The sequence below is a fragment of the Daucus carota genome, chromosome 4, assembly GCF_001625215.2.
Source record: "Daucus carota subsp. sativus chromosome 4, DH1 v3.0, whole genome shotgun sequence".
In the NCBI taxonomy this organism is placed as follows: domain Eukaryota; kingdom Viridiplantae; phylum Streptophyta; class Magnoliopsida; order Apiales; family Apiaceae; genus Daucus; species Daucus carota.
This window is the reverse complement of record NC_030384.2, coordinates 40,427,094-40,451,116: the sequence shown is the minus strand read 5'-3', so window position 1 is coordinate 40,451,116 and position 24,023 is coordinate 40,427,094. Positions and strand designations below refer to the sequence as shown.

General features: G+C 34.1%; 2 protein-coding genes across 2 annotated transcripts; both read right to left on the bottom strand.

The window, feature by feature from the left end:
• Positions 1-2,108: 2,108 nt before the first annotated feature.
• Positions 2,109-10,119, bottom strand: LOC108219013 (long chain acyl-CoA synthetase 9, chloroplastic). The gene is made up of 12 exons (XM_017392241.2): positions 9,903-10,119; positions 8,642-9,129; positions 8,305-8,385; positions 6,843-7,109; positions 6,291-6,422; positions 5,990-6,163; positions 5,649-5,878; positions 4,884-5,001; positions 3,897-4,028; positions 3,675-3,809; positions 3,387-3,593; positions 2,109-2,486 (listed from the first exon to the last, which is right to left on the bottom strand). The coding sequence occupies exons 2-12, from the start codon at positions 9,086-9,088 to the stop codon at positions 2,322-2,324; spliced, it is 2,088 nt and encodes a 695-aa protein (XP_017247730.1). The 5' UTR covers positions 9,089-9,129; positions 9,903-10,119; the 3' UTR covers positions 2,109-2,321.
• A 2,247-nt stretch (positions 10,120-12,366) lies between these two features.
• On the bottom strand, positions 12,367-23,156 carry LOC108219529 (uncharacterized). The gene is made up of 10 exons (XM_017393021.2): positions 22,998-23,156; positions 20,773-20,984; positions 19,964-19,997; positions 18,782-18,918; positions 17,159-17,225; positions 16,869-16,968; positions 15,650-15,813; positions 13,732-13,778; positions 13,564-13,614; positions 12,367-12,978 (listed from the first exon to the last, which is right to left on the bottom strand). Exons 1-10 carry the CDS (start codon positions 23,068-23,070, stop codon positions 12,577-12,579), a joined length of 1,287 nt encoding a protein of 428 aa, XP_017248510.1. The 5' UTR covers positions 23,071-23,156; the 3' UTR covers positions 12,367-12,576.
• Positions 23,157-24,023: the final 867 nt, after the last annotated feature.

The window sequence follows — 24,023 nt, the reverse complement described above, 5'->3', positions numbered from 1 at the left end:
TTATATAAAAAATTTAAAATATATTTCAACCCTAACAACTGTACAAGTTTTATGACATAAATTTCGTGATATAACATTTATTTTTTATGTAAATACAGGTGATATGTTGCAGAGATCTGTATAGAACAGTGCTCTTGTAAGTTGATTATTGGCAGATCTGCATTCCAGTCAAGTTAGACCAGTAGCATGTGTTGTTGACTGGCAGTAAAAAAGATTATGACTTTTTTCTTATATGTTTCTGTTCTATGCTAATAATTCAATTAAAGGAATTGCAAGGCAGCAGTGATGTGATAACAAATTAAAAAAAAAAGGCCACAACCACATTCAACCAAAATCTGGAATTCTTCCTCATAATATTATAAAACATGATTGTGACAAGATACATTCTGACACAGTCTGCTCTGCTGTGTTTACTTGGTCTAAGATGGGAAAAAAAAACTGGAACAAAATTACTTAAACAAACCTTCTCAATTACTATTTCACTGCATAAACACAAGTATGTAATGTTAGTTGTCCTTGCTAAAGACAATTAACTACTTGTTCAAAATTAACTCAACACCAGAAAGAAAGATACAAATGGTTCAGTTTTCATCTAAATTATTATTCAGTCCAGATATAAGTGCCATTATTGATATGTTACAAAAATGTAGTGATGGAGCTGGAAACAAGTTTGAACATAGCACCTCAGTCGTGCATCACACACAGCCACATATAATATATTTACTTGTTTTTGTGTTTGCATGCTCAACAGCTCAAGTGTAAGTTAGACTCACTTTTTAATAAAGTAGAGATAAAGAGATTGCCCAAGTTTATTCACATCTTGTATAGATATTTTTAATTCTTAGTTGCATTTCTTTGATCGGTCTTTCTAATGTGTGTCCAAGTGCACACAATAGTCACTAAATTTTATAAAAATAGCCTATTCTGATTGGTGGAATTGATGTGAATGCAGGGGGCCATTCTCATTTATTATTCATCCACTAATCAAAAAGAGCTATTTTTATTGGAGTTAGGGACTATTGTATGTCCTTGGGCACACCATAGAAAATCTCTTCTTTGATTGCCTCACTTTTAGTTGTATCTCAGTCTCGATAACAAAAGATCGAGAGTTTAAATATGAATTATTTAAATTTCTCGACTTCTCGTGTTTGATATAACTGAACGGAATAACTGAACGAAATAAGTGTCGTGCACGAGTAAATGAATAGGAGAGAGAGGCTAGGGAGGGGGTAAAAGTGATGAAGAGAAGGAAACAAAGGATCACATGGGAAAGGAGGGGGGTGTTTCCATTCTAGTAGGCTGTGGACATGTTGATGAAACCATGGAGGACCCAAGTTTGGTTGTAGGTCTCTTTTTCAATTTCACCTTTAGAGTCTAGTCTTTTCCCAACTTATTAGCCTCTTTTCTTCGCCCAACTAACCTTCACCCCACATTTTATACGCTTTTTTTTTTCTTCCTTTACGAGGGAGGAGTTTCAACCTCTCTTCTTTCTTATCTTCCAAGTTTCTCCAACATTATGATGTCCATCATGAATCTTTCTGTACAACGGATAATTGGCTCAGCTTTTTTTGATCTTCAAAGGGGTTAGTTGTGTTCTGACAGCGATCAAATATAGAAAGTGAGATTTTTTTTTTCTTAAATTTACAAAAAACCAACTCTCGGACTGCTGAGACAGTAATAGTATCAACAAAATAATAAAAAATTATATATAAAGCCATTGAACCATAGTTAAAAATTTTAACCTCTATGAAATGTAACAAGGTGGTTTGAAATATTATTTTGCAAGCCAAACATAAATTCAACAGAATTCACCCATCTTTCACTCCTTTCGTGCCATATTGTGTTAAATTTAGTGTTTTTTGTAAAAAATCAAAATCTTAGATTATCCGACATTGAGAAATACTATTTAGATCATTTCTCCCTATTCTGGTATTTTGAATATTAATCGAACTTTTTTAATAAATCAAGAATTTTTTAGAATGGTGAGAACTATTCAAGTAACTAAGTAATTAACTTCCATTCTGGATTCTGTTTATTGGATGATAATCTATTCAAAACAGACGGGCATGGAACAAATATTAACATTATAGCAGCTCATGTCACCAAACTTGCAAGATAAACACTAGTATTTCCTAGTTTCAGCTTGATTTAGTTGTCCAAAATCCAGAGACAGAAAAGTAGTAATAACAAAGTAAACGCAAAATCACAGTACAAATACAGAGATCTACGACAAGGAAATTTTGAAAAAATTTAGAATAAAAAAGAGCAGCTCGAACATGGGCAAACATGATTCCACAATCTCTCAGACTATTTTTGCATTGTTATGAATATAGTTGTGCAAGGTCCTCTGAAAACGCTTTCCTTATTGCATCCCTTTTGATCTTGAGAGCTGCAGTGACTAGACCAGTATCAGGTGTCCAAGGTTCAGAGAGCAACTTGATCTTTGTAGGGATCTCAAACTTCTCCAGACGTGCCGCTTTACCCACCTGTCCAATAAGAGTTTAGGGCATGTATAAACAAGAGCTATCTATTTCTTTAGTGAGGACAGGAAACATTTATTTAGCATCACTCGTGTTTTAGATTCAGTCAGATAACAGAGAGCTAAAGTGAGGAAGAAAGCAAGGGTAGGAACCTGTTCTTGAAACTGGCTACTGGGGATGGTTATAACTTGGGACATGTAATCCAAACAAGGGAAAGATACATCTCATTACAACTTTAAAATTCACCATTATTGTGTTCTATTCCAGAATATTAACAGAAGTTTCCAAATGAATATTAATAGTAGAACGAGATTCTTCCACCATTCTAAATTATCCAAATTATTTGACTCTGTGAATTTTCTTTTGTAACATTTCAAACAGTATAAAATCTTGTTAATTGATAAAATTTGGCCTACATGCTACATTAGTTGTTTTTTTTGTCACAACATGCAACATTAGTTTTAAGATGGTAGTCATAGAGAATATAATATGTTAATAAATAGAAGGCCACCAGGATATTCATTGTTTAGTAATAGTAAGCCGTATAATTAGATCTTGATATTTACAATTTTGAATATAAAAATTCATCTAATCCGAAAGAGTGGTAATAGAACATGTCAGTCACAAAACATTAAAATCCACCCCAAGTACATAATAAAGTTGTCAGAAATTAAGAATCCATCATCCAAGTAAAAAACTTCTTCCACCAATTAAAAGATACCTTTATAAGTTTCCAAGATCAATTTTATTGATATCATAAATTTGTTATCTTATCTGAAAATGGAAGATCAATTTGAAGATGCACAAATAGATTGAGCAAGGGAAATATCAGATATATACTAGAAGCTCATTACAAAATTATATGAACAAAATCATATTATTTTTTACATAATATGAAATATGTACCTTCACAAGTGAACCGAGCACTTCCTTTACAGCTTCTTCTTTTTGGCACAATTCAGAAAAATCTGCATATGTGATACCTTGTTTCTGTGCCCAATCCTCTAAAGCAGACTGTGAAGCCACCACTAAAGCTACACAATAACTGTAGAAAGAATCAGCGTGAAGCACTATAATGTCAACGTAAGCGCTGCCGACCAAAGCAGCCTCAACCTGCAAGTAAATAAGTGATCATTAACGAATTTTTAGTTAACAAACAATAAAAGCAGGGAGAGAAGCTATTAACTTAAGTACCTTTCCTAGAGAGACATATTCTCCATGCTGTAGTTTTACTATGTCCTTCTTACGATCAATTATCTCAAGGCAACCATCAGCATGAAATCTCCCTATGTCACCTGTGTAGAACCACCTCATTCCTTTCTCATCAACCTTTTGGAAACAATAGACTTTAGAGTTCATTATTTCTAAAAAGCATCTTCCTCAAGTATAAGTACAGTTAGTCCAAGATCTTAATACCTTGTACACTTCTTTTGTCTTCTCGTCATTGTTAAAATATCCAAGAGTAACATTTGGCCCACCAACAACTATCTCCCCGCGTGGCATGGGAGAATCATTTGCTGAATAGCCACCCTCAGGCCAATCTATCAACTGCAAAAGTTATATGTTACACATTAACAGAAAAGCATCTATATTTTTATATTGAAATCAGAAGTAATTCTTTACTTCTTTCTACTTCTAGATGTCAGATCTGGATTCTGGCATTCAAACACAAAAGTATACATTTTATGTATGTAACAGACTTCAGGGCAAACGCACTGCCCCAGTACAAAGCTATTGTGTGTTTATGTGCATGTGAGTGCAGTAGTGCACGTGTTCCATGCATGTTCGTGTGGTATGCGCATGTAACTATGTAAGTGCGAGTGTTTTGTGCATTTTCGCATGCAGTTTGCAACTTACAAACAAATTAATGTTACAAAATTAGGGAGAAACAAACACGAATTTCAAGGAAAACTTACAAAACTAAAATTAATGGATGGTCTTCATCATCTCAGCAAAGTTGGCAGTTTTCATAGAAACAGACTGTGTTCCAAAAAAGATCCTACTAGTTCACTCCCTAAAAATAACATAAATAATGTGGCTCCTAGTAAGTTAGCATATGTCAAACCCGATAATGCTCTTTATACTAGCTCCCTATTTATATTTTTAATCATATTCCAACGCCAACTAGCGGAAGCGTCAGATGGAAGTTGTAACGAAATACAATAATTATCTTATCTTTTTGTTGCTTAAATTAGCTCTATGTAAAGGGCAATGCAAGTGTATTGACAATAGAGCATGATGATGCGTTTCAGCATGCTTAAACACGTAAACACTTATAATTTATAGATATACAAGAGTACACTATATTATACTACACGTGTAAAAGGGAACAACCTCAACACTCAACAGTCTTTGAAACTAGTTTACAGTTGGATTTTTAAGCTAAATTAACTTCATTTATACCTTGACAACGGAGCAAGGAATTGGAGGACCAACTCGACCAACAGATGTATCATCATACTCGGTGAACGTTGCTCCCGCACAAGTTTCAGTGAGACCATAACCTTGACCTATTGGAGCACTGCATGTACAATAATATTGATATGAAAGAAAGAAATAGATAGAGCAAGAGCAGTCTAATTAATAGACAGATGTTCATGACTTTCTTTTTCTTTTTCCTTTTTTTTTGGGGGGGGGGGGGGGGGGGGGGTGTTTCCCTGATTGTGAAGCATTAGAAGCTAGCATTGCAAACATTAATTCCATCAATGCTACATTATATTATTCCAAAAGAAAATCCATAGTCCCACACATCCACAGGTGTCAACATCAAGACTCTAATTACATATATCATGAATGAGCAAATATAGAGTAATTCTTTTCTTTCAACTAGCTAAACAATATTTACAGTAGAATATGTGATTGCAAAACATAGTGTTTGGGTGGAATAAAACTCTGATAACTTAGAGCTTGTTATCCTTGCTGTTGATTATTGCCTTGTCAATTAACTGTCAGTAAGAGTAAGAGATTAAAGGACATATCATTCCTTGTATATGTCTAATTATCTGCCCCCAGACCAGACTCTATCATGCATTTCTGTATAGTTTAAGGGAGAATAAAGACAGTTATCAGAGCAGAGATGATCAACTTGGTACTTAGAAAGAGAAATAGAGCAATAAACAAAGTTAGAGGGCTACTGTTATAAAAAACATGAGAATATGAAATACTAACCCAATACAAATATTAATGAATCTTTGAGTATTTCCAGAAAGAGGTGCACCACCAGACAGCAGAAAACGAACACGACTACCTAGGATTGCCCGAATTTTTCTGAATACTAAGAAGTTCCACAAAAGCCTTTCGAGACCCCATGCCCCAAACCAACTTCCATTTATTGCAGATAATCGACGAGCATATGCCAAATCAAACAATTTTTTCGATATCCCACCTGTTGCATCAACCTGCATATTAGGCATTCACTATTTTTGTGAGACACGATGACTTCAGATTGCCTACAGAGATATAAAAATTACAGGGTATTCTTTGCATAAGTTGGTTCGACAAATTCAAACCTTTTTGCACACTCCATCCCTCACTCGATCAAGAATTGCAGGTACGGCTGCCAAAATTGTTGGTCCCAACATAGAAGCGTCCCCCTTTGTTCCCCTTTTTATCTTGTTTGATGTATCAGTTAATGTCAAAGGGGACCCATATCCTAGTGAGGCTCCTACAGCAACAACTATGTTCTACAATATAAACATGCACATGATCAGCCCTTGCATTTCTTCAGTAAACGAGGGACAAGGTACAAACAATTTAAGCATTTAACTGCACCAGTTACCTAAACCATAAATTGCAAGGTAAAATATGTACCTCAGCTGCTAGTTCAAGAATATGTGCTAAGGGTAAGTATGCTAAATAAACATCCTTGTCACTGAGGCGGGGAATAATCGTCATGACAGAAGAAACTGTAGCTAAAATATTGCCATGGGTCATCATTACCCCCTGCATGAAGTAAAGTATAATCAGTCTATTAGACATGTAATGCAAAAGTATAATAAATTAATAATACTATTAAAAAAATTAACTTGGAACGAGTATACTGTTATTTAAATTTAATACATTGTTACACTTAATATTAATACATGTAATATTAATTTAATAGACACTATTTTTTTTTTATGTTTGTGCATAAGTCTGTGTTTTTGTGTGTACTTTTGTGTCATATCATCTGTACATGAAAGTAAAAGGAAAAAATAATTATCTTGCTTGTTTTGTGTATACACAGAAAGTAGCAAGTCGTGTTCATCTTAATTAGAGAGGTACATGGGATGATTTCGTGTTGTGCTATGGTTTCGGTAATAGAAATGAAAACACAAAGATACACTACAAATCTAATCTTGACCATAAAGAAAATGCACTAACCTTTGGCAAGCCAGTACTTCCACTTGTGTACATTATGACAGCAGTATCAGCTGAAACAGGTAAATCAGCGCCAACTGGATTCTCTTTGCCAAGTTGCTCTATATCTTTGAAAGATGTGATTGTCCAACTACTGCTTGCCTGATTCAGCGAGGGATGAGATGGGATGTCATCCATGCATATTACATGTTTCACAGTGCGAAGTTGTCCACTTATATCTAGAAGCTTCTTTAATTCTCCCTTTCCACAAATCACAGTCGTAACTTCCGTCTGAATATTAAAGAACAATGAGAGATGATAAAGACAATAATGTTTGGGAACTTGAATATCATTTGAAATTCTGGATATGATCAAATGACATGTTTGGAAACACAAAAAAAGGATTTGGATTTCAAATGCAACAAATACTAGTATAAAGTTGAGGATTTGAAATGACAACTCAATGCATGTCATTTGAAATGAAATACATGTTCCCAATAGCAATCTAATGTTAAATAGTAAACTCTTTGACTATATAATATATATTTTTTCTAAATCATGAAGACTACATTTTTATGTTGTTTATTGATGAGCATGATGATGACTTTTTTTTGTTTGACAGTTTAGACATTTTCTGTATAGGGGAGGGGGGAGTGAGATTTAAACTCATGGTCAATGGATACCTTTTGGTAAAGTATTAGATGATTGACCTTAGTCTAACTGAAGAGGTTCCAAACAGAGGAGTATAATAGCGAGGTTGCCTATATAATTACTGACAGTTGGTAGCAATATTTAATTGAAATGACATGATACGTAAAAAGTTCATATTTCAAATGATTCACAACTTAGCAGAGTGCACAGTCACTTGTTATACAACAAACTAAATAAAGGTCCAAAATAGCACTATTCTCCCCCTCTGGTTCAGAATTTTTTCCTGGAGGTTGGACTAGATGAATTTTCAGGTTTGAAATTCAGGTCTACTTTTTTCGGTTTTAATACCTATATTTTTTGTTTTGTCAAAAGACAAGACAATTTCAAATATTATAACTACATAGAAGTACAATCAGTTTCAAACTATCATAAGAAAACAAATTAACTGCATCACTTATAAGTCTAGGAGTGAAGCATAATGACTATAACGTCTAATAAGGTCATCTGTGTTGAACTGCATAATACACTAACAAGTGGACTCCAATATACTGGTTCCACACAATTTTGGCCATCACTTAAGACTAGCTCAACATTTTCAATTAGCTCAAGAAAATATGGAATATAAGCATTCAAGTCCCTTCAGCCTCTCCCTCAATAAACACACAGCAACACACAAGTGAAAAAGAGAAATGGATTGAACAAATCATAAAGAGTGTGTAAAAAGGAATATGTTGTGCTGCTTCAGTGCAGTTGCAGATTTATTATAGATCCAAGGGACAGAGCATTCAACAAAAGCTTCTCTGTGAGTTTTACTATAAGAAGAAACAAAAGATACCTCATTTAGTGAGTGACATAGAGCTTCCTGCCCCAGAGATGCATATATTGTCACTACTGTGACATTGCGTCTGAAACAACCCTGTTACAAGGTAAGAACCCTCTGTTATATATTTATCAGATACGCTATTTTACAAATATTGCCAGACAAATATAGTTAACAAGAAAAAATATATGCACTGCCTTTAATGACCTCATTCCAGAATATGTGCATAAAAGATTGAGAAGGATGCCAAAGAAAAACAACTAAGAATCACCAACTCAGTGGAGGCACACTGATTGCAGAACACACTTATATCATAATAAGAAAAGTTGAGTAAGATATTAAAGATATGCACCTGCAAGGCAATGAACCATTCTACTCGTGTATCGGCAAATATAGCAACACGCTCATCTCTTTTATGACCAAGATTGGCTAAACCAGAAGCAAAATTGCAGACCATTTCAAATGCTTTGCCATAGGTCAACCATTCATATTCACCCAAATGAAGCTTCTCAAATGAGCGTCCATCTCCGGAAGCTTCCATTTCACTAGTTATCAATCTCCGAGTTCCAAGATATCTCTTTTTGTGGTGCTTCTTGCATGAATGCTCAAAAAGCTCAGCAAGTGTGGAAATGCCTTGCCAGGCTGATTCCATTGGGGAAGTAAAAAGCTTATTTCTGACTGCATACCCGGGTTCCCCACCAACAGCAGTAGGCTCACCCCGCTTTTTTCCATTCTTTGAATTCCGGACAAGAAGAGTTAGTACAAAGGGAACAATGACTCCAATAAGGTAAGGACCCATCTCTATCGAAATATAAGCTGAAGTCAATCAACAGATGAATCCTAGTAACATAGAACAATAACCAGTTAGGTTTACTAGCAACTTAGATCTGTTTCATTCGAGAGATGCATAAGAAACCCCATGCATCAAATAATAGCCACACTAAACAAAACTTTAGAAGCTCGCTACCTATGCAACTTGAAGGGAAAAACAATCAATACATAAATATTATCTCTAAGATCACAATGACAAATCCAAAATACAACACAAAAAAACAATTGGCCCAAACACACATTGCCCCTTTCACTAGAAGAAGATTATAATAAATTTAAAGAGTTCACATTCAGTAATAAATGAGGAATACTAGTACCAAAAATCCCTGCAGGGGAGCAAACCTTGATTAATAATACTGCATAGACCATAAAGTTCCACCTTTTCTAAAAGCAGTGATCTTCTAATTCAGAAAAGGGTCATAGGCTTCTAGGATGCTCAACACTGGTAATATATTAATTCTAGAAGAACACAGCATTGTTTTTATCTTCATATCATACACTTAGCATGACCCAAAACTTAAATGAAACTTTGCACCAAATCTTTTAATACCCCACTTGACTGAATACTTAAGAAATTTCATTTTCATTCCACACCCCTAAAACATCAAAAACTCAAAATCAAAAAAGAAGGGGGAAAAAAAGAGCTTTGAAACTTAAAAAAACCCAGAAAAACTTACAATGGAGTCAGATATGTAAAGCAAGAAAACACATTTTATTGGGACAATGCAAAATAAAAGAAGATTAAAAAAGACCCAATTGAAGAAACAGAGAAATTGCATTACCTCTGAGGCAGAGAGCATAAATTGACAAGAAGCCCCAGAAGAAAAGCTGGAGTCTTGTTCTGAGAGATCAATGAAGGTGGTTCAAGCAGGCGGAGAAGGAAGAAATGATGCAGTAAATATAGTTAAATTAATTACTGGTAGTAGTATTTGTGGGGGCGGTGGGGCAGAGGCTGGCGAAGAAAACAAGGACACTGGAGATTGTGGTGTCAGAAGTGAGTAAAATGAGTTCAAACCATGACTTGTTTTTTAGATATATCCTCGCTTTTTGTCTTCGGCTTTTTTGTTTTTCTTTTCGGACTCCGCTAAAAAAAAAAAAATACTCCTCTTAATCATTTGAATTATATAATCGTAGTTAAATTTGATAAATTTAAAAATAACCTCTTCGAAAGCATATTCGGTGGTTTAAAAATGATAAAACTTTTGTAAAAAAAAATAAAAAAAATGATAAAACTGAAATCTGATTTAACAAGAAATTCATTTTATGAAATATTTTTCTAAGTATAATTTTATGAAAATATTTTTCTTAATTATTTGATAAATAAACGCATACATAAAAGAAATAAATTTTAATAAAAACCATTTACATGCTTAATACCTTGAAAAATAGTCTAAATTATTATATATGTAATATGTAATAACATTTTAAATATAATATTTTAGTGAATATTCAATTAATAGAAATCTTGTGGTAGATAAAGTATTTATGACATAATGGGAAGAAAAAAAACACAATAAATAGCAGAAATATCTGACCCTGTGGGCTCATATCTACTAGACTACTACTGCTACAAGTATTGTCTACGGTAGACAAATTCTGACCACACAATTTCTGAAAGCGATTTTCTAGATTCAGAGCATGAGCCGTACACGCTTGTAGTATTTAAATGGAAATAATGCTTTTGCCCTTTATCTCCGTAGATTCTCATTTCTTTACGTTACTATAAATAGTAAATTTTTTCCATTATTACATCCACTATCTTACCCTGTTATCTCATATTTAACAATAAAAATTACTATCACACTCACTACTTTCCTTCACTATTTCAAATCTATTATTAAATATTGATAAGTGCCACCATTTTACCCACTTTTCATCTAATTTTACTTATTTTTTATATATTGTCTTGGTCTCCGTGTCCCCCTCCTCCGTGTAAAGAATTGAGGGGACGGAGGGAGTATATCGTAGAGCTGTTTGGGCTACACGTGGAAGCAAAAAATATATTTAGAAAATATAGATAGAATATAAGTAAAATTATTACTATATTATAAATTTTTATTATATATCATAAAATTTGAAGCATTAAAAAATTTGAATAGGATATATCCAAAATAAATATATGAGAGCTCATAGTGAAATACAGTTTGCATGGAATTGTTTAATCATTTGAATCATCTCTATTACTATCAGTCTATCATCGTAGAAAGTTCAAGTGGTTATCAAGAAAAATAAAGGAGAGAATACATCTAGATAGGTCAAGATTCAACAATGGTGTTCAAGCTGTCATTATCCCATTCCAGAACAGGTGACTATGCAATCCGCTTGATTTTTTGATTAATCGTTTATTTTAGAAACATACATTTTTTTATGTAATATCAAATGCAAATGCGCCTATGCAAGTCAACCTTGGTATGCAACACCCAGTGTGGCAAATGTCAGAAAATATTAAATATGCAGGGAAATTAAAATAAAATATCATACTTTATGGGCTTAAAGCTAGGGGAAGGGGGAACATCGTTGTGCTCGGACAATTTATATTTTATATATTTTTTAAAAATAAAATATTTTATATATAATTAAGTGGGATCATGTTCTAACGTAGAATAGACATGATACTCTTGGAACCTCTATCTTAATTCTTGTATTAATCAAGATCTATAGCAAAACTTAAAATGAAAAAAAATCTTATTTATGTTTCATATATTATAATATGCATTCCTTTAACTTGTGTTACTATATCCATTTGGCTTTAATTATTCAGTTTGAACGGATACTATGTGCACCCATTTCCTACTGTAAATGTAGTTTTCCTTGGTACATTTACACGTTCATATCCCACACAGTTATCGTTTTTTGTGCGACCATCAACAGCATCAACCAGAGGATGTTTATTGGGAGCTAAAATTCCCAAAACATAACAGCTCTGCCTTTATCAGGGTTTAGGATTTTTCGAGTGTATGCCCGTGGGCACATACTAACTGCGGAATTCTATAAATTTGGCTCAAATCTATAAGTTTGACTCATTTCTATTGGTTCTCGTATCTTAATAATGATGAACCCCTTCATATACAACCACCACACCAATCAAAATCTTCTAAACATACAAAATTCCGCGCTTAGCATTTGCTCATGGATGGGCACACACAGACAAACCCTAAAATTATTAGAACTCCGTGCAGATACTTTAAAAGCAAGTTCCAAAGCAGAAAACCTAGAATATCTGTAGCACTCCTTAGCAGAGTGGGATAACCCAAAAACAGTCAAATCCACTTTCTTTATAATTTACTCCGCCGGACTTCTACATGTAAAAGACTAAATTGGTGAAAATTCACATACTCCGGTGATATATACCAACACACGGGACTGAAGTTGCTATGTGCTTGTATGAAATTAAATAATAGAAAGAAATTTAAACTTCAGCCATTTTTTCTGTTACGAAGTTAGTACATAGTTACTTCAACTTTGTCCAGACCTCCTGCTCATGTTGTCTTGTGAGTTACCATGTGGTGGGGGTGGTGGGGGTGGGGGTGCCGTCCCCGAGAACATCTCCATTACAGATCTCAATGCCCCTGAAAGCTCTTCAGGCATTTGATCACCAAGATTGACATTAATATTCCCACCTATTCTAATATCCGCGTCAGGAGGAGTAGTGTTGTTACTATCTCCTTGCGGCTCATCTTGAGGATGTGCTCCCTGGTAATTGGCAGTCATATTTCGAATCAAACTTCCAATATCAACAGGCATTCCATTAGCAGTAAGAGGCACTGACGTAAATTGTGATGGCATTGTGCCATGACTCCCTGAACCACCTTCAGATTGATGATATGGATCTCCCTGATGACTTGAGGAGCTTGAATACTGTACGCATCAAGGAAAATACACACCCTTATTTGATTATCCAAAAGCATTAATAGATTCTTACTTAAAAAACAGATCTAGCAATTGCTGCTAAAAGAGTGTGATCATAAGTGTCCCGTCTGCAATTTTCAAAATTAATAATCTACAACCCCTGATAGTTGAGCAAGACACCGACTAGTCACTATTTATCATATTGGATAATGATTCTTCTTCTAGAAAGTTCAAACATGTGTTCTAGTGTGAGCAAGGTTGAGAAATACATTCCAGAGAGTTCATTACGTGTTTTTCTGTGTGTTTATGTAAGGTTGAGAAGCAGGGACTGATGTCCCAGCATATACATCACATAATTATAAAAAAAAATCTGACTACGGTCAGAAAAATAGATGGTCACAATAAAGTTTTTTCTGTCAAAAGAAAGTGTTCAACTCTGATTTTAGTAACAAGAAGCCACCAACCAATAGCGCTTAATGGCTCAACTTGATCTTAAATATCTTTGATCCAGTGTGGAGTATTCCTAAAAAAATTCTAAAGCTCTTTATCATTCAATACATAAAACAATTTACTTAAAAGTAAAGAAAACAATACCTGATAATGTCCAGCTCTCCGATACTCTTCCCTTAACTTCTGCTCTGCTGCCTAGATTTCACAATTACAATAAGTAATATTAAGAGTTCACAGTTAAAGGAAAAATAAACATCAATTCAACAAATCTTGAGTACTGTAACAACAATGATGAATTATATATTGGCTTACTCGAATATTTTCTTTGACCGACTCGTTAGTTGGATCCAACTGTAGAGCTGCATAACAAGTGAAAACAGAAGTTATATTATCTTCTGTAAACATGAGTTTACATAAAGCACCAATGTAACTGATTGGCACGCATAAAAAAAAGTTTCCCAGGATATCTTAAAGCCGGTTTAATTTTAACAAAATTTCTAAACAGATCTGAATTTTATTTGTCCGTCATAACTGCCTTTGGCATCTTGCTCTATGTAAATGACAGCAGACAAAAGACTAAAGAAGAGAATCCCACTTATAAAGGAGGCTCCTATATTATTCCAGAAATGAAAATTTTATTAGAAACAGAAGATATGGCAGGCTCTTGCGGTCCAGTGTTGCTTATCACCCATTATCTAACCCTAGTCACCTAAACCTCTAAAAGGCATGCAAATGGCAGTGCCAGGATATGAACCGTAAATGCTCCAACACTGAAGCTACTTGTAAATATATTTCTGGCCCTTAGCCAACTAACCTTCAAGCAATCATCTTGGACTGAAAGCCAAATGCAATAATGGAAAAACAAAAACACAGAAGCCTCAATGACCTTGGCATTTGATAACATGAGTCAGATCAGATCTGATAGTACCATGCCAGGGTGTTCCAAGTTCCAACACCAAATATATAGTTAGAGACTACGTGATAGCACAGGGATAGCAGAATATGAGCATCTCCAACATCATCTTAGTGAGTTCCCTGATTATTATATAATAAAAATTCAACTTCCAATAAGTTTGGACATTATATTGAATGACAACTCCAACAACAGTACCTATTTGTGTTCCCTATAATTATTATAATATCAAAATTCAAAATCTATTAAGGAAATAATGTGAAAAATGTGTGAAAGAGTGTGAGAAAAAAGGAAATTGAATATTCTATTTTTTTTATAATGAGGGAATGGTTAGCCATTTCCTAAAAATAAGGAACGGAGTAGGTCCTATCTTTTCAGGGAATGACCACGATACTGTTAAAGTGATGTTTTACATCATGTTCATTAAAATCATGGTTTAGGACATCACATAGCTTATCTCTTGGAGATGCTCTAAGGCTCCTGCTGCATGGTTTGATGCACAGTTGGCGAGGCATAGGCCATAGCCTAATGCCTATGCAACACCAGAGAAGCGTCCATAGTCATTGCAGTTAAATAATAGCACAACATGTTACATATGACATAAGCACCATCACAGCATGGTGATATCACAGAGTGTAGCCTTTAAGTTTGTTGACATCAACATTACTGTTCAAGAAGTAGATACCGTGTTTCCATTCTATATATCTGACTTTGCTTATTTTGTATGCAATGTATCTTCAAGCAGTCTCATTCATAAACTTGAACCATTACAATTCAACATTTAAACCCTTAAAAACTAATAACAACACGCTGCACAGAATTAAATGCTGTTATGTACATTTTAGCACATTTAAAATTACAAATAATAAAATGATATTTTTATATGTAGACATGTGTGTCTGTGTGTGCCCCTATATAGCTGAATGCCAAATACAATTATGTGTAAGCAATAACATGGCCAGAGACAGCTGAGTTCAGCCAGCACCTAGATGTAGATACTAGATACCTAAAGGCTACACATTGTCAAAGCATGAGAGACTACATTGAGCATTAAGTGGATCTACTGCTAGGTACACAGAATTTATATTTCTTTTTGTGCTAACATGTCTGAAGCAAGTCATACAACAAATTAACAGGGAATCAAACACAAAATGATAGATACATTTTGTTGAACCATTAATCGACAACTATAATATATTATTAGTACCTAGCAGATACATAAGGGTCTTCTGTATATTAACACCTACGACCATGTAATGATATGCAGGCATGAGTCTACCACTGTGAAAACTTTCCGGTGATCATAATGAAAAATACCTTTACTAAATCCTTTATCAATAGCATCCCTATAGTTCCCTTGAGCATAATACGCGAACCCCAAACGACTGTATGCCTTTCCATAGTTTGGGTCAATCTCAATAGATCTAACGCAGTCTGCAATTGCTTCTGTGTACTGATTGATCTGGGTGTAGGCAGCCGCTCTGAAGATAAGCATTAAATAATTTGTTAAAATACGGCAAAATATAGATAATAATGTTCTACAATCTACAACCAAGCAAAAATTCCCACTATTGGTTCCTGTCTGGGATAACAAACTAGTACAAAAGAACAATGCAAAGAAACAATCTTTAGCCTTTAGCCTTTCCTACACTCTACAAAATGCTTTCATCTTAACATTGCTGTATTGTAAAATCTATAATGAGCACTTAGACCTTAGTATCTTCCAAATGTGACTAATTTGTTTCATTGTGAAATACATTAAAACACAAAATAATAGTTTAGGCAAACCACATAAATCGATTGAATTCAATTGTCAAATCCATATAATATCCACACAAACAAGTTGGAAAATACAATAGTAAGGCAACTTGCACTTTCTGTCAAATCGGCGTGATGCCTATTGCCTATGTATAAAAAAAACTATAAATTTATTATTAACATAACAAAATTAACAGTTATTTCTTATTATATCCATTGTGTGAACTGTAAAGTATTAGGCTTATTCCATCATGTTATACAAAAGGTGCAGAAGGCAAGCGTATCTTATCACTATCATTCTATTAGTCATTGTTACTACTGCTGCACATATAGAGGCTACATATATCACTTCAGATTTGGAATTTAATCAACATGAATCTCACATAAACACAGCATTTCCTTTGTATCAAACAATAGGTCTTAACAATGTTCTTAAAAATTATTCTTTCTACTATTTGAACTCAAAAAAATAGAAATTAAGAAATATATACTCTTCTTTTTCGAAATTGTCTTATACGATCAGATCTTTTCGGAAAAAAGATTAACATAAAGCATACTGGCATAAACATGGTGCATCACCTTAAGAACAATTGGTGGAACATGGTAATCATAGCTAACAGGTAAAGGTATGAACCTAACTAGCAAGTAAGATTACGAGTCAGCTTTAGGCTTTAGTCAAAACGGCCATAAAGCTTTCTAGTTCAACGTGGGTGAAATACTATCAACTTTAAACCCAAACCTGGAATAAATTTTTAAACAAAATAAGTAATTTGCAAACCTGTTGCAATAGAAGACAGCATTATCTTCAAATAGTGCTATCGCGAAAGTGTACAGCTCAACTGCATCGCAGTATCGCTTCAGCTGCATCGCTTTGTTGCCTAAAAATTGGAGCACGGAATGGTCAATTAATACTTAGACACTCGTATGCCACACAGGAAACAAAGATTTACAGATCCTAAAATGTATTGAGGAAACACAAAATCTAGTCCCTCGATCATGTACATCAATAAATTTAGACGAAAGTAATATTAAGTACATACGGTTGCTGGAGCTTTTGATCTAATGTACCTTGCGACTTCAAGATCTCAGCAAGACTTTTTCGATCATATGTCTGGCACCCAGATTTTTCCAGCTCCTAATATCAATCATCAGAAAGAACAATCACTTACGAAGAATCTGAAGATATTAAGACTCTCTTGTAAGAGGAAGGGAAGCAAAAAAGCTAATTTGGTGATAAAGTACCATGGTGTATAATAACAGAACAAACTTGGCGATTAAAAGCATACTAAATGAACTTAAACTCAAATGTTCCAAGTATAGTTAAATGTATATTGTTAAAACAGAAATTAAGACTTAAATGCAATGCTTTCTCAAATATTATACCTCATATGAAGTTTGCTCAAGGTGTTACTATAATGGTTTAGGTGTTTTAATTCGACAAAACACTTTTTTTTTTCCATCTTCATATTATTTATCAAAAGTAAGAAACCTGTTTTTCTGTCACAGAGGATGCAAGTAATAAAACTATATGTAACTTAATTTGCAGTAAATATCGTTTCATGTTAATCACTACTTTAACCTCGCTGAATAGAAGTATACCAGACAAGATACAGAGTTGTTGAGATATGTATTTGCACATACTTATCAGCAGTTCTAAAAATCTGACATCTCTGAAATTATTATTCTGTAACTTCTGGATGCAAACTCCAACACACACCAAACTAACAAAGACAAAACATATGAGACGGAAAAAATATACTATAATATCTATGTTAACAAACACAGCAGACCAGTAGCTGACAATTCCTCTATTTACAGGACGTTAGGTACTCTCTTACAGCTTCTATTTGGATCGGCACTAACAGTCATCCTCATCATGTTAATTTAATGAATGCGTAAAAGTTTAACTGCTTGGAATGCTCTAAATTTGTTTTGACTTACTGCCGTGTACAAGATTGGGGTATATTTCAAAGACTTACAATTGTTCATCTACTGTATATTTTACATAGTATATTCAAATTATATAACTAAATGTACATATATAAATATAATTGAGGACAAAATAATTATACAAAATTAGGGGAAATGCCTTTTGGCTGTGGCACATCTACCTCCCCAACAACCAGGCCCATATTAACAGCTTTAATTTTAAATCAATTGTTTGAGTATCAGCACCGAAAGAATACTTGAAATAATAGGTTGCTATAAAAAATCAATCACCAAGGAAAAAGCATGCAAAGTAATGCAGCTCTAAATATGTGTGTGTGTGTGTGTGTCGGACATGTAAACTATTTGCAGCATGGTTCTCTAAAACTTAAACATGTGATGATATGTAAGACTCAAAAATAAATGATACTCCCTCCGTCCCTCTGATTTCTTTACACTTTAATTTTTCGGATGTCCCATTCAAATTCTATACATTTCAAAACTTTCCCAAAATAGTAACCTTTTATAATATAAAAACCCCAACCACCCACTACTTTCTACTTTTTCAAATCTATCAATTAAATATTGATCGCATTACTTTATACACTTTTCTTAGTCTCCGTGTCCAATCCAAAAGTATAGAACTCAGAGGGACGGAGGGAGTAGGATGTAATGTTATAATAGTGTCAAGGCAGAAAGATACAAGGGAATATCATACCAAGTACCAACAGTGCAATGACATATATAAGTGAGGGTATATCATACCGCTACAGCAGTATGAAAGGTTCTCGTTGCCCTATCAAGTTGGTCCTCATCATCAGCTCCATCAGGCATAGTCTTAAAAAAATGAGCTTTTTCCAGCGCACCAAAAAATTGCCCAAACATTTCATCTTTGGATATTCCTGATAATGACACAGCAAAAAACTACTTGTTTCTTATCAACGGGAACAAGAAAGCTTATAGCATCTAATACGAAGCCCAAGCCATGTTTCAATAACGATCAAAATTCAACTCCCACTCCCTAAAGCCAACACTACACTGCTACATAAGACTGGGTATGTTGACCACCAAGTAAATCAAATTTCATTAAGATGAAAGCTAATTACAGAAAGAATTTAATTACATCAAATTATTGTTCCTTAAAAATACAAACAGTATAAATGTGTGTTTCAGCAGAAAGATATCCAGTAAAAACAATGTCTGACTGCTTCTGATTGCACATAGTTCAGTGATTAGCCTGCCAGACAACATACCAGTATCTATCTTATGCAAAAATAACTTGGCAATAATTCAATATGCACATAGAAAGAAGACCGCTCATGAAAATAATAAGTCAATCAATCTGAACTGGAATTAATTTCTCGCGGAAGCAAATAGTTTCAGTGCATATTGGAGGCAGCATGTTTCATACCAGAAATCAACAAGGATGGCATAAAACAAATCCTGAATCTATAAAGGCTACTAAGAAGAAGCGGCAGACAAACTTACCTCTCTAATATCGTGTAAGCAATAGCAAATATGTGCCCATTCAAATAAGAAATAACAAAATTAAGTGATAAAAGGAATTAAATTAATACCTCCACAACCAGGGATGAAGCCAGACGTAAATCTCAACAAGGGCCGGTTCAAAATAATATTAAAACATATTTGATACAAAAATAAAAATATAAAGTAATTTACATATAAATAAAATACTCTACGTTCTTTTAAATCCCGAAATCTCGAAATTTATCTATTAAACTATCAGTATTATTTTTCTTTTTTAAAAAAAGTGAACCAAATCTTATGTGTAATGATTGGCCCCTACTGTGCTACGTCACTGTCCACAACTAACATTAATAATCAAATTTCTTATAAAAGAATCAATTTATCGCCAACCTATATCCTTGATGATACCAGGACAGTGAAAAAGTTGTAAAATGGAATAGGGAATTCAAAAACAATTACCCTGGGTGTGAGCTGCTCCAGTCCTGTCAGTTTCCTGTAAACGAAAACCATAGATACAGTCATGCTCAAACCATCACATGTAAAGTTCAATAGAATTGGGATAATGGTCACAACAGGACCATACGACAGGAGTATAATCAGGGGAAATACTAATCATTGCAGTGGTCATATAACAATTGTTTATTCAATTAAGAGAATATAAACACATAGCAGAACAAGAAATCCCTCAATGCCATGAAAACAATTATGTATGAAATGGAAAAAGGTTTTATAGGTATCACCTTTCCCGTCTCTACAAAATGTATTTACAGAAGATCTACACGTAAAAAATTAATAGCATAGGCCCAAGATGAAACCAAAAAAAATTCAAAAACATAGAACGCGAAATACAGATATATGATTGATGGAAAAGAATAATACTGAGCACAAAGATATTTATTACAAAAACAGATCGACTTCAATCAAATGTTAAGATATAAATTAAACGAGATATATTAGATAAAGATTGTGCAGTGTGCACAGTGCCATTTAGCAAACATAACATATAGATTTCTCATTAGTGCTGTAACACTTCTATCGAAGGAGGCTACACAACTTCAAGGAAAAAAATTTACATGTATAGCTAGAGTCTAGAGATAATAAATCATAGTACTTCGTATGAGTATGAACCAACAACTTTGGTAATCTTCTATATACAGGATTAATCAAGACCATTTAACAAATATCACAGAGCAATAAAATGATAGAATGAAACAGCTAGCATATGAATAAACCAGATATTGTAATGCTGCTACATGATTGGCATGAACCTTATTCAAGGTTGCGGATGTACTAGGAACATTAGTTGATGATTGTTTATGAGTAGAATTTGACTTGTTTTCGGTTGAGTCCTTTAATCGGAATATTTCAACTAAGGAATCACTCGATTGACTATCAATCGGATGATTAATCTTAAATACATCTAATAAGCATTCCTTTGCAACTTCAAGCCCTTCAGGATCAACACCAGGGGAAGGTTCAACTGCAACAAACAGATAAAACGTGACCAGATTAAAAAAAAATAGTGACTTCCAAAACAAGCATTACGATGAACATAAATCTAATTAGTCCAACCTCAATTTGGAAAACAAGCAAATAAATCAAAGCAAAGAATATGCAACTGTCTCTATGTATAAGTAATTGCCTTAAAGTAGCCACACTGGAACACTATATGTTTAAGACAATTACAAATATTATATTTATATATATTTTGACACTGTTGTATTTCAGATTTAATTTTTACCAAGGTAAACACCGCCATCACTGGCAAATTAAGAATCACCCCCTGCTTTGGATTGAAGATTCACTTTCAGATCTATCAGCAAGCAAGCAAGCAACTGGTCTCTTCACCCATTTCAGTTACAAAAAGCCGATTTCACCAACTCGGGTCTGTGCAGGATTTGAAGCAATTTCAGTTTTACATTCTCGGAACCCGACAATGATTTTAGGTGTCAAAATTCTTACTATCTCTGGCTTGGCTTTGTCATTTAATTTATTCTTTATTTGTCAACTTGCTTTGAGTCCAACTGCTGATTTTTTTTTGCAGGGGATGGCATTGTATTGGTATATACTTAACTGGCTGAATGAGAAAGAATTTGAGGGGGTGAATCCCTCTGGATGCACTCATGAGAGATTGAACCCTTACAACCAACATGGGTTGTAGATTCACTATGAGATTGCAAATTTTTTGTCAAACAACAGCTACTTCTGAGTGCAGTAAAGGATAGTTCCATTCAGAGGCTTGCAGAGCTGATCCAAAACAGCATCTTATTGAAATGGTTTTGTTGCTACAAAGGGTTCTTTTGGGCGGGATTCAAGCCAAGTCCTACAGAGGGGGCATCTCCCTCCACTAACTATGTTACTACGACTCTTCTATTTCAGTCGTCGTGCCCTTGTCGCACCCTTAGACACAACACTTATTTCGAGTAAGATCCTTTGACTGAAATGTGGACACTTTGACCAACTTAAAGACCACATCTGAGTGAAATTAAGGATTCAAAATAATTATATGAGAAGGCAAAGAAGCATAACTGAGATGGAAGAAGAGTATAAGTCTAATTTGCAAAGTCCTTTACAATATAATGTTATACCTGAGTATTATTGTTTCTTTTTGTCAAGGTATCTTACTTAACATACTTAATTATTAATATATTATAAAGTGATGTGTCGTGTCGTGTCGTGTCGGACATTCCGTAACCGAGTCGAAGTAACACAGGCCACTAAAAACTTTATGTTCGTTTGGCTTTATAAAACAAATCGGTGCTGGGTTTTTAAAGACACACCGTTAGCTTTTAAAAATAGAAAGAAATCAACCAAGAAGTAAAATTTATCAGACACCAAACCAAGTAGCGATGAAAGAATCTCATTAAATACATGCAAACCTAACGCACATGTGTCGGAAAAATGCCTTGCATTAGACTCAAACAATAACAAAACCAAACTACCTGAGAAAGTAAAATCCGTAAACAAACCGCTTTCCCCCGAATCCCCAACCAACAGACATATATATACAAAAAAACATCAGTGCATCCATGGTCACAGAAATTGTATGCTCAGAGTGCCCATTACTTTGAATTACTCATTCCCATCCATTACAGCATAATCATAAACAAATTCAATTCTAACGAGTCCTCCAGGCACAGATTACAGAGTGTTATTTCCTTGCATTACACTGCTACTACCTAGGTCTAGGTTTACGAAAACAAACACACAACATTTCAAAATCAAATTAAAAAAAAAAGCAGTAACAACACAAATCAACTGACGCCCAATTCAATTGATGACTGGGTAATTAAAATCACAGTTGTATACAACTTAAAAAAGCAGAAAATGAATGAAGCGAAAAGTCAAGTATAAGCCCTAGAAATACAACAGTCTATGAAACATATAAGAAGAAAATACTAGTAAATAGGAGTTGATAAAAGAAAAATAAAAAGACAATTGAATGGCATTGATTTCGATGGAATTAAAAGTCTGTGGATAAATGAGAGAGTACCGGAATCGAGAAATTGAAGGAAGGACCGGACGATCCTTTTGGAGAGAATTGAATCGGTGCTCAACTCGCCCATCTTCTCTTCTCTTTTCTTTACAGCACTGCTTCTGCACTGGGGACGACTCTTGCTCCTTACATTTACTCGCTGTGTAGGCACACGGCAAGTAGGTTCCAAAATAATAATTATTCGATTTTGATTAAAAAATATATATTTCTGATCATTATTTTTAAAATTCCTCTTTTTTCAATAAAATTTTGATATTTATATTTTATTCAAAGAGAAAACTGAAAGATAAAAATTTCATTTTAAACTCGACGAACATAAAATTTGACTATCTGCTATTTTAACACCAAGTAGTTTTAAATTCTTATTTCATCACTGCAATTAAGAAAAATGCCAAATGTGATCCTAATTTTGATTTTATGATTTTACGAGATAATTTTATAACATTTTTCATCGATTTTTTTTTTTTAAATAGTTTTTCATCGATTTGCATCCAAATATTGGAAATAACTGACCCTTGAAACTACGGCCAGTTTTTATGACGTTGATTTGTAATATTTTTACGTCTCCGTATTAAAAAAAATGATACGTTTAGTAAAATAATATGATACGTTCATTTTTATCGAAGTGAAACTAAAATACACTTAAAAAAGAAGGGCCTGTCCGTTTCGCGTTTCACCGTTTGTACATCAGTGCATGTATTAAAAATGGGCCTGCAACGTGCGGACAAAAATAAATAGTTGTAGTATTACTTTTATTTAAGATTTTAAACAAAGCCCAAACATGTCGACAGCCCAGTTTGATCTTACCTGAAGACGCAAAGGTTTCCAAGTTTCCCGCGGACCAACGATCCAAATTCCAAGCAATGCCGGATAAGAGAAATGTATGAGAACAATAAGTTATGAAGATTGAAAAGTTAGAAATGATTCGCTCTTACTATTGTGTTTTATTATCAAAAAATAATGATATATTTGATATGTTATTGGATGGAAATGAGGAGGGAGGGGAGAGGTGTGTTGAAAATT